At 47.1% G+C, this 13,865-nt stretch overlaps 1 protein-coding gene across 1 annotated transcript; it reads left to right on the top strand.

Annotated features, from left to right (window-relative positions):
* Positions 1-2,258: 2,258 nt before the first annotated feature.
* Positions 2,259-13,489, top strand: elf2a (E74-like factor 2a (ets domain transcription factor)). The gene is made up of 9 exons (XM_012855747.3): positions 2,259-2,607; positions 3,811-3,894; positions 6,570-6,816; positions 7,192-7,299; positions 8,330-8,446; positions 10,704-10,787; positions 10,867-11,059; positions 11,315-11,575; positions 12,046-13,489. Exons 2-9 carry the CDS (start codon positions 3,820-3,822, stop codon positions 12,599-12,601), a joined length of 1,641 nt encoding a protein of 546 aa, XP_012711201.2. The 5' UTR covers positions 2,259-2,607; positions 3,811-3,819; the 3' UTR covers positions 12,602-13,489.
* Positions 13,490-13,865: the final 376 nt, after the last annotated feature.

The following is a 13,865-nucleotide window of genomic DNA, read 5'->3' on the forward strand; positions in this document are numbered from 1 at the left end:
TGCCATCCAGATTAAGTGATTGATTAAGAACTTTATTTTTTGAAGACTCTGGCCCAAAGATTACAACTTCTGTCTTGTCAGAATTTAAATGCAGGAAATTTAAATTCATCCAGCTTTTGATGTCATCAAGACATGACTGCAGTCGAAGTAACTGATTGGATTCATCAGGATTAATGGATAAATATAGCTGAGTGTCATCAGCATAACAGTGGAAATTAATCCCATGCTGTCTGATAATTTTGCCAATCGGAAGCATATATATAGTAAATAGAATTGGTCCAAGGACTGATCCCTGTGGTACTCCACAAGTGACCCTAGAGTTTGAGGAAGATTTATTATTAACATGAACAAACTGGAATCTGTCCGACAGATAAGATTTAAACCAGCCTAATGCTTTTCCCTTAATCCCTACAGTATGCTCAAGTCTTTGTAGGAGAATATTGTGATCAACTGTATCAAATGCAGCACTGAGATCTAACAGGACAAGTATAGACACAAGTCCATTATCTGAGGCCATGAGAATATCATTGGTGACCTTCACCAGAGCTGTTTCAGTGCTATGATGACCTCTGAAGCCTGACTGAAACTCCTCAAGTAGGTCATTACTTTGTAAATGTTCACATAGTTGATTAGCAACTACTTTCTCAAGAATTTTAGATAAGAAAAGAAGATTAGATATAGGTCTGTAATTTACTAACTCATCTTGATCAAGAGATGGTTTCTTAAGTAAAGGTTTAATAACAGCTACTTTAAAAGCCTGTGGTACATATCCATTTACCAAGGATAGATTAATCATGTCTAAAATAGGACCACTGATCAGAGGGAATACCTCCTTAAACAACTTGGTTGGGATTGGGTCTAACATACAGGTAGAAGGTTTAGATAAAGCTAAAATTTTAGATAGTTCAGAAAGCTCTACTGCTTTTAAACAGTTCAGACACTGCGCAGGTTCTAAGGATTCCTCCAATGCTGCCTCACTTACTGAGGACGAGGTAATCATGTTTGGGAGGATGCCAATTATTTTATTTTTAATGGAATCAATTTTATTTATGAAGAATCCCATACAATCATTACTGCTAAGAGCTAAGGGAATGGATGGATCAACAGAGCTGTGGCTCTGGGTAAGTTTGGCAACTGTACTGAAGATAAATCTAGGATTATTCTTATTCTCCACTGAAGAGTGGTCATCTTCAGTAGCAGTTCATGTTAACTTTCAAAGTAGATATTATATATCGTATGTTACTGGAGCCCACACAGAAAATGTAATTAAGACTTTGAAAGAACCCAGTACATATATCCTTTTAAAAAGTGTTATTTAAGATAAGAACATTAGCTAATTCTTTATTTATCCCACGACGGGGAAAATTATAGGATTAAAGCAACAAGCAGGTGCACACAACACAGAGAAAATTACATAAGGTTTGAAAGATATAAGAGGTGGATTAGGAAAAAAAACACTATGAATATTACATTATTATTATTGTTATTATTATTTAATTACAATAATAAAATAAAAATCACAAAACCCGAAAGGTCAACAGTTTCATGATACATCAAACTTAGGGACTAGCTAATATACAGCAGGTCAAAAAAGGCCATATTTTGGTTGCAGTGCTTGCTGTTCTCTTATGAAGAAAAGATCAACTAGTGCACTAAAGTCAATAGATGGGTTGAAAATATAAAATACAGAGATCTCCAGGGCATGAAGTATACTATTACGTTGACTTTTTTTTTTTGGTGTGTGTGTGTGTGTGTGTGGTGGCGGGAGGTGTAGGGGGGGGGGGGGGGGGGGGCAAAAAGACTGCGTGGTCCAGGGCCCTAGCAAAGCTGTCAGTTGGCCTGCTAGGAACCATCAGTAGACCTGCAGTCTGAGAATGAAGTGCTCTGTTAGGAATACATGAAGTAATCAGATCTCTATCATGATTTTTATTAGTCAAATATTTAGAGATAGAATAAATGTAAATTCTGCTGTGGATTTGACTTGAGACGTGTCTTTCACCTCAGACCTCTCGTTGCTACAGTTACAGAAACCCTTTATGGGCTTACACCATAACCTACCTGAACCTGCTTAGTACCTGTTCTTCCTCTACTTTCTATAAAAAAAAACAACAACTTGATATGGACACAACTATCCTTTTATGTACAAGTTTATTATGGAAGCGTTCTTACCCCATAAACAACGCTTCTATTTGCCGTAAAATAAAGCGTTCTCCGTTTCTCTCCACCAGATGGCGCTTTCGCTACTGGCCAACTCCAGAGCGCTTCTCCGCGTCGGTTCGCCTGACGTCAAGGCGGCCTCTGCTTTGACCCGTTGGATCGTTTGTAGCAGAGAGAGGCGGCACACCGGAAAGCTAACGACGAACAGACCTCCATCGGCAATACAAGCCCAACTTCGAGGCCTGTGTGCCATATCAACCTGTAGATAAAATCTCCGGGACGCTGATAGGTGCTTGCGTGGGACTTAGGCGACGACGAGGTCTTGGAAATACCCGCAGAGGCGGGCGAAGGGAGCGTTTCGTTCCCGTCAAGTCGGCTAACAGGAGCTATCCTGGGGCCTAGCTGCCGCTAGCAGTGGAGCTCACTTCCCGCAAGCAAAAGCAACACAAGGTAAGGGAAGGAAGCCCTCAGCAGCAGTATATTGGTCTTAACCCCCACCGTTTCTGCGGCCATTAATCGAATAGTCTGGAAGTTTCAGTTCTTCAAAGTAGTGGCAGTGTTTTAGTAGCTAACTAGCTGTTAGCTGTTTGGAGCTGGGCATAAACCCTTCTACCAATCATAGCAAGGCTCGGAGGGTGTTTCGGTGGTGCGTGTTACCGCACAAATGGGTGTTATTGTACGTTTAAAAGCTGAACGCTTTACTTGAAGTCCTCTCCGAGCGGCAGTAAGCGAGCAGGGCTGGTTCCTGAGCGGCAGGCGGAGCTCTAGGAGCTCAGATCCCGCTCAGAAAGTAAACACCAGCTGCTGGCGGAGAGCCGGCCACCGTTCCCGGGCAGCCAGCAGGACATGCTTGTTTTGGGTTCCCGCGGAGCTGCGTGTGTTCCCGGTTACGCTGAGAGGATGCAGCCCTGCTGGAGAACAGCGCAGGCTCTCCCTGCGTTTGACACAGACCTCCAGCTGCGACCAGCGCCGCCACTGTTTACGCGCCTCCCACTGAGCGCCGCTGCACGGCTGCAGATGGTGGGGATCATGGCGCTGATGGCCGCGGAGGTCCAGAGCAGGTAACGCCAGGAGGCTGGAGGGCTTCAGACCGCTGCAAACACGTTTCCTGCATGTTGTTTGGAGCAAGACAAGAAGACGGGTCCAGCAGCCGATCACCTGGATTGCTTTTGTTCTGTCGTGTTTTTTTTCTCCTACGGATTATGACGGGTTATGCTAATGTGTGTGGCGTTGGAGCAGTGATGACTGAAGCCGTTTGAGGGACACCACGCTGTGATGCCAGCTGTTCCAGTCTTTAGGCTATGAACTCCCAGTAGCCGGGCCATGCTCCTGGACACGCCCCCTCGGTTATGAGCTGAGTGTGGAGTTCTGAAAATGCGTCCACAGGCCTTCCCCTGGTCGCTACGATGAATGCCCGGATGACTCTGATCTGGCTGCTGGTGTAGATGAGGTGGCGGTCGGCATTAGCCTAGGCCGTTCTGGGTCCGTGTGATGCTGTGCTCTCACATCAGGGCAGGCCAGATGGCCCCCTGGGCGTCCACACGACCGCCTCCCTTGCTTACCAGCAGACTTCCAGAGCCCTCGGCTGTGTGTAGTGGCACTCCCTGTCCTCTTCCTCCTGAGCTGCTGCATGCTCTTCTTTCTTTTTCTCAGGAATGAGTGATGAACTCTGTGGTGGTGTCAGACGGAGGAGGAAACATAGTGGAGTATGTGACTGTGGTTGAAGAGTCCCAGCAGGTAAGCTATTTACGTTCATCATTGAAAGCATGGGTGGCCAACCAAAGCACACTCAGTATTACACCCACTAGCCACGTTTTAGAAGTTGGTTGTTGTTATTGTTTCCTGTGTGGCGCTAATATCCAAGTGAACACAAACCCCTCCTCCTGTTTTTGGTCCCTATCGCCCAGCCCTAGCTGTCAGTGTATTGGGTTTAATGAAGAAAAAAATAATGGCTTGACTGAATTAAAGCTAACGCTTCCAGAAAGGATATTAACACGTATACTTGTGTTACTGGTGTGTGTTACCAAACAAAGAAGTGACACTTAAAAGATCTATTTCTCTAAACCGGGGCTGAATTGTTCCCTACTTAAGGAAGGTAAAGTCAACTTTGTCGTTTTGCTATTAATCATATTTTTCCTCTTAACCAGAAAGAACCCCGTGCCTTACAAACCAGTAGACCTGCAGTGTGGAATGGTGCTGAGTATTTTCTTTGGTATTGAGCTTGACGTGTTAGCATGGTGGTAACCCTAGTCTGAAGGCCAAACTGGTCCTAACCCAGGCTTCATTAACTAGTCAAAGTTGGAGCATTTCCACACATCCAGTGCAGCTGAGGAGACCCACTGATCAGGTGCTTACAGATTCACTCCTATACACATATACCCATCATTAGCTTTGGCTGCCATTAAATACATCTATATTAAATAATACTGCATATTGTTCAGTGATGGTATCAAGTCGTTGGCTTATCGGCTGGTTTTGCTGTTTTATGCATCTCTCTGCAGGTGTAGAAGCAGACTCCGAGGATGTTGTCTTGCTTTACTCTCCTCTATTTTGTTTCACCTTTTCTCCCTCTTAACATTTTGTCTCATCTTTTTCTCTTCTTTTTTTCCTCTTCTACCTTTCCGTTTCTGTTTCCATTGAACATAAAATATTCCCAGCATAAAATCTAATAAAGCTTTTTGCATATATAAATCAAGCGGAGCACTATGAGGGAAGCAGTAATGCTCCACTTGTGAAAGTAAATCTGTTGGGCTCTTTCTGGCATTAAGTCTGACATCCGCAACACTACTGACCTCAGCCTTTTTAAAACAAAGTTTAAGACCCACTTTTTTAAATTAGCATTTAATTCTGACCTGTGTTATACGGTGTCTTAGGTGTTCCTCCTTCTGTATGCTCCTTTCTATACATTTCTGGAAGGCTTTTAACGTCCAGCAGCTGTACCACTACAGCACCTTTTCATTGTATCTGTATGTTTTGTATGTCTTATGTATTGTTTTATGGCTCTATTGTAAAGCACTTTGGGTACCGTTCGGCGATTGTAAAGGGCTAAACAAATAAACTGAATGATTGATTAAGACAACAATTCCTAAGACTACACTGCCAGACAGGGTAAAAAATAAAACCACCAATCGGTGATGCTAACCAGAAAAAAGCCTTCAGTTTTTTTGGGGGCATAAAGACTGGAGCACCGGAGGAAGGTGATGGGATCCAAGTCCAGATCCACCTTGTTCCAGGCTAATGAGCACTTCGGGGTGAGAGGAGGTGTTGCTCTGACCAGCTTGTGGAGGCAGTCTGGTAGGAGCAACAGCCTGAGCTAGCTGCAGTGGTTCAGGGCCAGGCTCAGCAACCATATGAGCCCAGAGAACGAGGTCCGTGGACTACCTGCATAAACTGGATGACCTGGTTCCTCTACCCATCAGGGAAACGATGGCACCCTGATTCATGGGGCTTAAATCCTGCTAGAACGGTTCTGGGAGCGTGAGACGCACATGGATCAGCCACCACAGGGTCCAGACCGTAACCCCACTGAGAATCTTTAGGATTCTCCAGTGGTCCGACTCTCCTATCATCCCTACAAGTTCCTGACCTGCCTCCTGATGGACTTAAATGCTGGGAAGGTGCTGATTAGAAGAGTGGTCCAGTATAGAGCCAGCAGGACGGCAGATGGGCCGTGGGAGGGTGGATAGGGAGGGAGCTTTACCCAGAAGTATCGCTTCCATCCCTCGGGTTCTGGGGGAGTCGGCAGCAAACTTGTTCTCCAAGTTCTTGTTTTTAACCTCTGTTCAGGTTGCACGTTGTGCTCTAAATCCACCCAGTAGATCAAAGGGCCAAACTGAGTGTGACATCCATGCGAGTCAGGCCGTCAGATGGAGTGCCTGCTGGTGTTGCACCTACGGGCTTCATTCAGCAGGTTCATCTGGACGACAGGCGTTCTGTTTCCACACCAGCTTCCCCCTCTGAGCTACGATGATTACTGCTCACTGAGCCTTTAGTAAGGTTGTGTGTGAGCCTCCTGGTCAGATGGCTCCAGACCCTGGGAGCAGGTCTTCTCTGCATCCCTCTGAAGGCGTGGCGTAGCACACCGCTCCGTCCTCAGCTCCAGCATCCCTGCTCACTCTAATGGCCCCACCACTTAGACACGGGCGTCTTTGGAGCAGCCTGAGCGCCTGGAGACACGCAGGACCTACACGGATGGCTCTTTGGTGCCAAGGGTCCAGGAAGATGTTTGCGTTGAGAGCTTTTCTCTTTGGCAGCAGGCAGCGCCGAGAGGAAGGAAACGCTGATCCCAGATTAGCCACAGCAGCTCCACAATCAACAGCCCGTGTCTGAGTCACAGTTTGTGTCAGGCCTGCTACCAGAGCAGACCCCAGTGGTCGGCACTTACATCACTGCATGTCCACTTTGTGCTACAGGTTCCCGAGGAGGAGGAGGAGGAGGTCGTCCAGCAGGACGGAGAGGCCGTGATCATGGTAGAGGAGGAGGAGGAGGAGGTGGTGCTGCAGGAAGAGGAGGGCTCCCCAGCCGTCATCGTGGAGGAGGTGCCCAGTGCCCAGGTGGAGGAGTGCTACTCGGCCCAGGTCCTGGTGTACGATGACGGCACGTACTTGATGCAGGACGTGGCCGAGGAGCAAGAGGTGGTGACGGAGGTGGTTGAATCTGGTGAGCGCCGAGTCTTTACGCGGTCTGAGGGAAGCGCTGCTGAGCTGTTGAATGAAGAAGTGGGGAAAGTGCAGATTCTACACAAGGGAGCAAATTCATGGGAGACTGTTGGTTTAGGGCGCCCTCTGCTGGCAGGAACGAAGCGCCGTCATTTTGTTACAGGAAACAGGAAGGGAGGCACAGACTGCCTCGGCAGACCTCAAACCAGGAAGTAAACATTGCAAAATAGCGGCTCGGCAGCGCTTCGCTTTCTGTATTCAGCTGTTGTCACTGCAAACAGGATCAGGAGACGGGTTTTTGATGGGCCAGGTGTGATCTGCCGGTGTCCTTACTGCGCTGCTGCGGTTCTGACCAGTTCTTTGTTGTGTTCCTCAGTGGAGATGTCAAGCCACGACATGGTCTGTTTTGACAAGACGTTTGAGGCGGCTGAAGCTCTGCTCCACATGGAGTCTCCTGGTGGCCTTCACAGCGAACGCAGCACAGGTAAACGCAGCGATGAGGCCGGGACCCGAGAGTGGCAGCAGCTTTCTCTGACAGGGGCTGCTGTTCATTTAGAGCAGTGATTGAACTTCCTGCCAGCTTTTTGCATTCCATCAAGAACTGTAGGCATGAGAACAGTACCTGGCAATAAAATAAGAACAAGGTTTTATCCATTATTAAGAAGTGATAACATTTCAGGCATCTACTATCTGAAAGGAAGCTTTTCCCCAGAGGACAAGGTCGAAGTGGTACCTCCTTAGCCATTGGGTTTGTGATCTTCTCTAGGTGAACTGGGCTGCCTGGAGTCCTGGTCCGCTAAGTAAATGTGCTTTTTGTTTAGTTTTTGCTCTCCTAATGTGTTCTTGCTTGTTGTGTGTAAACTTTGTGGACTCTGCTGCAAATTATTTATCCCTCAGGGACAATCAACTATTCCAATCCAATAACAAAGGTAAAGGCAGGTTTTAAGATTCAGTAAAGGAGAGCAGACTGGGGGCCGCCATTATTTTGTTACCTTTACCAGACAGTGGAGTCAAGTTGATTTGCATAATGTTTTCGCCTTGTACCCAAACATAAACAGGGCTGTGCATCAACAGAGTGTTGTCCCTGTGGTTCGTAATGTGCTGCTGGGCTGAATGGAACCATGTGTTTAGTCTGGAGCAGATCTGGAAAGTGAATCTCAGCCATGATGTCTGTTTGCTTCCTCTCTCAGCTTGTGTTGAAACACCTTATCTAAATAACAGGATTAGTAATTACCTAAATAAATGGCTCAACACAGAACAAAATTAATTGTTTTTACTGTATTGCTACCTGAGAACCGACTGGAGAACCTGAGGGAAGAAGCAGCATCATGAATGTCAGGGAGAAGAACGTTGTGGAGACGGTTAAGGCCAGAGTTGGGTTCCTACATAGCGTCCCCTAATAGAGTACCTTCATAATGTGCTTATATGTCCTTGCTTCTGTTTAAAGAATAATTGACCTTTCAAGCCTAGCGTTCTAATGGCTGCTCATGGAAATGGGTGCTGTCTCCATTCAGCTGAGGACGTGATGATGGAGACCGTGGTGGAAGTGTCTACAGAATGTGGCCCTCTGGAGGAGGACCCCTTCCCCATCCCTCCTGACTGTGAACCTGCTGCCAAGAAGAAGAGGGGAGGTCAGTCTTCCTAGAGTCCGTTTGGCCAGAACGGGTCACACATTTACTGCTTAAATGTTCTGGAGGCTTTGTTTCAGCAAAGTAGCCTTTTTTAAAGTTTCCTCCGGATCAGACTTTCTGACTGCATTTGAAATAGAACTGAGTTTGTCAGACAGAACAAAGGGTTCTTTTTGCTCCAATGAAATGTTTCCCTGAGAGCTGAAAACTTGCTTCAGTTTATGGCCAGAAAAATGAGAAGAGCCTGAAACTGTTTCTGGTAAGGAATGAATCAACGTTGATTTGTACTTAAAATGAGTGAAATCAAACACGGCTCAGCTGCACGATTAGAGCGTCATTACTTAACGTGTTGGAGGAAGCTGACCTGTTTCCACTAGTCTAGGGTGATTGCTCAAGTGGCCTTAGTCTTGTTGATGTTGATGCGCAGAGGCTTCTGTGGGCACCAGCCAACAGTCCACGATGACGTCATTGTACTCCAGATCCCACCCCTCAGAGACACAGCCCACATGGCCCAGTCATTGAAGGACTTCTGGAGCCGTTGCATCTGAAGTCCAAGGTGTGGAGGGTGAAGAGGGAAGGCGAGAGGACAGGTTCCTGAGGAGCTCCTGTGCTGCAGAGTGCCACACCTGACACACTGTAGTCTGTCTGGAGGTGGGCCATGCAGGGAGAAAACTGTCCTTTTCCCTGGTCCTGGAGCTTCCCCCTCACCACTGAAGGCTGGATGCTGTTGAAAGCCCTGGAGAAGTCAGAAAACATGACAGATGAGTTCTCGTGAGTTCTCCCAGGAATGTCCAGGGGTCAGAAGGTCCCTTTGAAGCATGCAAATGACCCTGTCCTCCATCCTTGCGCCATACATGAATCAAATGTCTCCAGTTCTGAGGTCGTCAGGGCTCAAGGTGCTTTGGTATGATCCTCTCCATCGTCTTCATAGGGTGGGAGATGGGGGCGACTAGGCTGAAGTGGTTCGGCCCCTTGGGTGCACAGTTTAGGTAACAGGAACCAAGCAGGCCTCCATGGGGTTGGTAGCTTCTCCAGACTGAGGCTGATGTTAAAGATTTACAGCAGTACATCGCCAGGCTGCTCTGCAGAGTACCAGGACCATAGCAACGCTTGTGTGGAGAACTCGGTGCCTACCAGGAGGTCTTAACACCAGTTCTGGCTTCAGCTGTCCATGTGTTCACATATCCCTTGATTGGCAGTTTGCTCATGTACTATGAGTAAGTAGTCTGAGTGGAGGGTGACCAGAGTGGCCGGAGGGGGGCTGTATGCATCTACTATGTTTGCAAACACCAACCCCAGTCCAAAGTGTACAACGGGAGGACCTTGAAAGCAACACAAAATATGTACAGGTCTGGCCGTCCGAAGCAGACGTTTCCCTAAAAGTCACAGTTAGACATGCAGCAGGTTGTTGTTGCTGTTCTAAAACTGCATTTCATGTACAATCAGAGCAAAGATGTAACTAGAAGTAACCTTTGATGAAGGCCAGACTAAAGTTGGCCAGAAAGACGTAGAAAAAGACTTCTGGGAAAACGTTCTTTGTCTGATGAGTCTAGACCTCATTGAATTGAACAGCAAAGCAGGGGACCTGATTTTCCTTGACTAATCACAGCAAGTACAGGACTTCTAAGAACCCCGTACCAGTTGGAAGCATGGAGGTAAGCTAAGCTAAGCTCAGCTAAACAGATAATACCAATCACAGCAAATGAACCACTGAACCACCGCTTTTCATACTATTGGCAAAATAAACCAGGATATCATCAGCGAAACGATGAAATCAAACATTAGCTTTCCTGAATATGGAGGCCAAAATAGATGGGAGATTATTTGATAAAAGAATAGAAAGCTTAAGCAGAATTGGACCTTGCAACACAATGAGTTAAAAAACAAGCTAATCAGAATCAGGTGTTCTAACTTTTTGTGAAAAAGGGTTCATTTTTGGTGTTTAGGTACAGTTAAACCACTTTCTCTTCCACAATTAAACTTTGATATGTGAATTGAGAAAAGAACTGAATGTTTAATAGCGTCTTCGGTTTTTCTCATGACCGCTGTTAGCAGTAGCTCGGTCCATCTAAAGGTCACCTGACTGCTTAACTTTTCACTGGAGAACGGTAAACAGCTGCTTTGGTTCTAGTGAACGACAGACGCTTGCATCCAAGCACCGTGCTAACAACGATCCGGACATGATTCAGACCACAGAGCCTAACAGCGGCCAGATGAGGGGCTACTTAAATCAGAGCTGCTGTCTCTGTGTTGCATGCAGGCGGTCGGAAACCCAAAGCACAGCAGCCTGCTTCCAACGGCTCCTACGACCTGGGGATCAAGAAGAGGCCGAGGGAAGGCAAAGGTTGGTTCCAGCCTGCCATCTCGCGCCTGCAGGAACCTCTTTCGTCCCCCAGAGTTCTCATGCTGTTTGTGCTCGCCAGGAAACACCACGTATCTGTGGGAGTTCCTGCTGGAGCTGCTGCAGGATAAAAACACCTGTCCTAGATACATCAAGTGGATGCAGAGAGAGAAGGGCATCTTCAAGCTGGTCGACTCCAAGGCCGTGTCCAGACTGTGGGGCAAGCACAAGAACAAGCCAGACATGAACTACGAGACCATGGGCCGGGCCCTCAGGTCAGCTTCTGTTCTTCACTCTGACACAACGTCACTTATGAGTAGCTGGTGCAAACTTAAATTTATATATATATATATATATATATATATATATATATATATATATATATATATATATATATATATATATATATATATATATATATATATATATATATATATATATATAATTTATTTATTATTTTTTTTAATAATCCTTTCCTCCCTTTTTGCAGCCCCTACATCATGCTAATGCAGCTTTGACTCTGTGCGCAGGTATTACTACCAGCGAGGCATCCTCGCTAAGGTTGAGGGTCAACGCCTTGCCTACCAGTTTAAAGAGATGCCCAAAAACATCCGCGTGATCGACGATGAGGAGGTGGGCATAGACATGAAGGTGGAGGACACTGAGGTCATTGTGTCTGGCCAGCACCTGGCTCACCAGCAGAGCCCTGCCAGCCTAAGCACCAGCTCCCCTGCCAGCACCCAGCCCCAGCAAACCTACGTCACCGTGATCCCCAGCAACGCTGCCACCAGGTCTGAGAAACAGCTTCCTCTTTAGCCTTTCCTGAGCTGCTGGCTGGTACTGATGGGACTTTAGGGTTTGGCTCTTTAACCTGACGCAGGAATTGAACTCCTATTGCTATCATTGTTTAACTAGCATAGTTTAGATCTCTGGTCAGCAGGGCGGTGGTTCTGATTCTGGTGTCGTGGTACCGTGGTCCAATAGCAGTAGTTGTGAGTTCATGAAGGGGGTGCGGGGAGTCTCTCGGGGCAAATCCAGACCGGTCCAACGAGCCTTTCAGCTCCCCTCGCGATCGTCTGGCTGGGTTCCAGTGGCAGTCCTTGTTCAGAGCAGCTCGTGGTTTATTTCTAGGTGGAATGGCTGCTATGAAGTGAATTCACTCTGTTGGTTCTCAGGACGATGATAGAAATTGACGTGACTCAGATTTGAAATGAAAGCCACGAGAGCCTGAACCCTGACATCTTCCATTTCTCTGCCGCAGGCCCATCCGAGCCATGCCAGTGGTCATGACCAACTCTCTGGGTCAGATGACGCTGAACTCCCCCATCTTCACCACCACCACCGGGGTCCCAGTGACTGTAGCTAAGGCCTCGACCAGCGCTCCGCCCAAACTGGTGATCCAGGCGCTGCCAACCGTGCTGCCTGCCGGCTCCAAGGCAGGAGAGAAGATCACCATCATCACCATCCCAGCCAACCAGCTGGCAACGCTCATGCAGACTCACCCCACAGGCCAGGTGACGCAGATCATCCAGGCCAAACCCGTCGCCACGCAGCTGTCGCACACCGCCATCAAACCGGTCCAGCTAGCTCCGGGCCGAACCGCTCCGCAGCTCATCTTGGCCAAACCGGCTGCGGTTGCCCAGGCTCTACCGCAGCTCTCTGTACAGGTGAGCCAGCCTCACTCCGCCCCGCCCAGCACACCCACCCAGCATCCCCACCCTGCCTGCGGTCAGCCTGGATCAGCACAATCAGAGGCCGTGGAGCCTCCACCCCTCCCAAGCCCAGCAGCAGCAGAAGAAGAAGCAGCATCATCCTGAAAGCCTGGGCTGAGGGGGAGCGCCACCAGCAGGTGGCCTGCAGAAAGTGACTGTGGACACTGCTCAGGAAGTGAAGGACACATCCCCCCTGCCCAGTCTCAGATGGGAGCTGCTTCCTGATTGGCTCTCATAGTGCTGCCAAAGGCCCACACAGGATCAAAGGGACTGTTATGTGAACACACACACACTCACACATGCACACATAACTCAGCGCTCAAACAACATGGGCAGCCTTAGATTGTAAATGGAAATGTGTCTTTTTGTAATCAAACCTAATATAAAGCCTGAAAAGACTTTGTTGTACACAGAAATGTAAAAACAGCCTTTTTGATACTCTGCAGTTACGTGTCGATCCAAATGTAGTTAAAATGTTCTGGTCGAGTCTTCTGGATCGCCTCCAGAGTTCCCCGTCAGTCCCACAGACTGTAGGAGACGCGAACGTTGCTGCCGGTTCCTCTGAGTGACAAACTGAGAACACTATGCAAAGCATCACGGAGAGGTTTATTTCACTCTGAACACAGTTACAGAGCACAGTCAAAAAAGGTGCAGAAACTCAGCAGGAAAAGAGGAACATTTCCACATTATTTTGCAGCCAGTTTCTGCCCCCTGATGGCCATGTAAAGGAACACAGTTGCGGCCCTTTAGGGAGCGTCGAGGCTATGTCCGTCTTCTGCAGCCTTTGGTTTCTCCTCAGCACTGTCAGTCTCCCAATGCTTCTTTTTTTACTGTTCCTTAAAAGGGAATCAATAGGATGGCTGCATCCATGTTAATAAACTAAATAAGCCACACATTTGAAGCATAATATACTATTTTTTTCTTGTACTATCAGTGTATTGAAGTAGATTTTACTGAAATATGTATTATAAAAAATACAAATGTGAATTAAAACTGTGTGAATTTTTATTCAGCCATGTAGAAATGGGTTCACGGTATTTAGCTTTGGGGATGTACAGGAGATTAGGTGAAAAGATGAAGGATCTTTGACCTGTAGGTCAACTCAGCAGCTTAGAATATCACAGAAAAAATTATTTATATCAGTAATTCTCTTCACAGGGTAGAATTTGCCTATTATATAGATTCATTAACACACATAGATATTTATAGGATTCATTTTTGTTTTTGGTATGAAAAAACAAAAATGAGTGTGTAAAAAGATTGGAATGTTACATCAGAAAAAGGAAATCAGCCGTAGCGTGACCAACCCAATCACATACCTGACAGCTGCCCAACAGGCAGTCACTGACACTTTTCATGAGGAGAGTGA

The sequence above is a fragment of the Fundulus heteroclitus genome, unplaced genomic scaffold (genome assembly GCF_011125445.2).
Source record: "Fundulus heteroclitus isolate FHET01 unplaced genomic scaffold, MU-UCD_Fhet_4.1 scaffold_28, whole genome shotgun sequence".
In the NCBI taxonomy this organism is placed as follows: Eukaryota; Metazoa; Chordata; class Actinopteri; order Cyprinodontiformes; family Fundulidae; genus Fundulus; species Fundulus heteroclitus.

Excerpts from the sequence above, each read along its gene's own strand:
- elf2a (XM_012855747.3), top strand. The coding sequence starts at position 3,820 with ATGAACTCTGTGGTGGTGTCAGACGGAGGAGGAAACATAGTGGAGTAT. Across the intron at positions 8,447-10,703 it reads TGCCAAGAAGAAGAGGGGAG|GCGGTCGGAAACCCAAAGCA; the intron begins GTCAGTCTTCCT and ends TGTTGCATGCAG. Across the intron at positions 11,576-12,045 it reads CCCAGCAACGCTGCCACCAG|GCCCATCCGAGCCATGCCAG; the intron begins GTCTGAGAAACA and ends TCTCTGCCGCAG.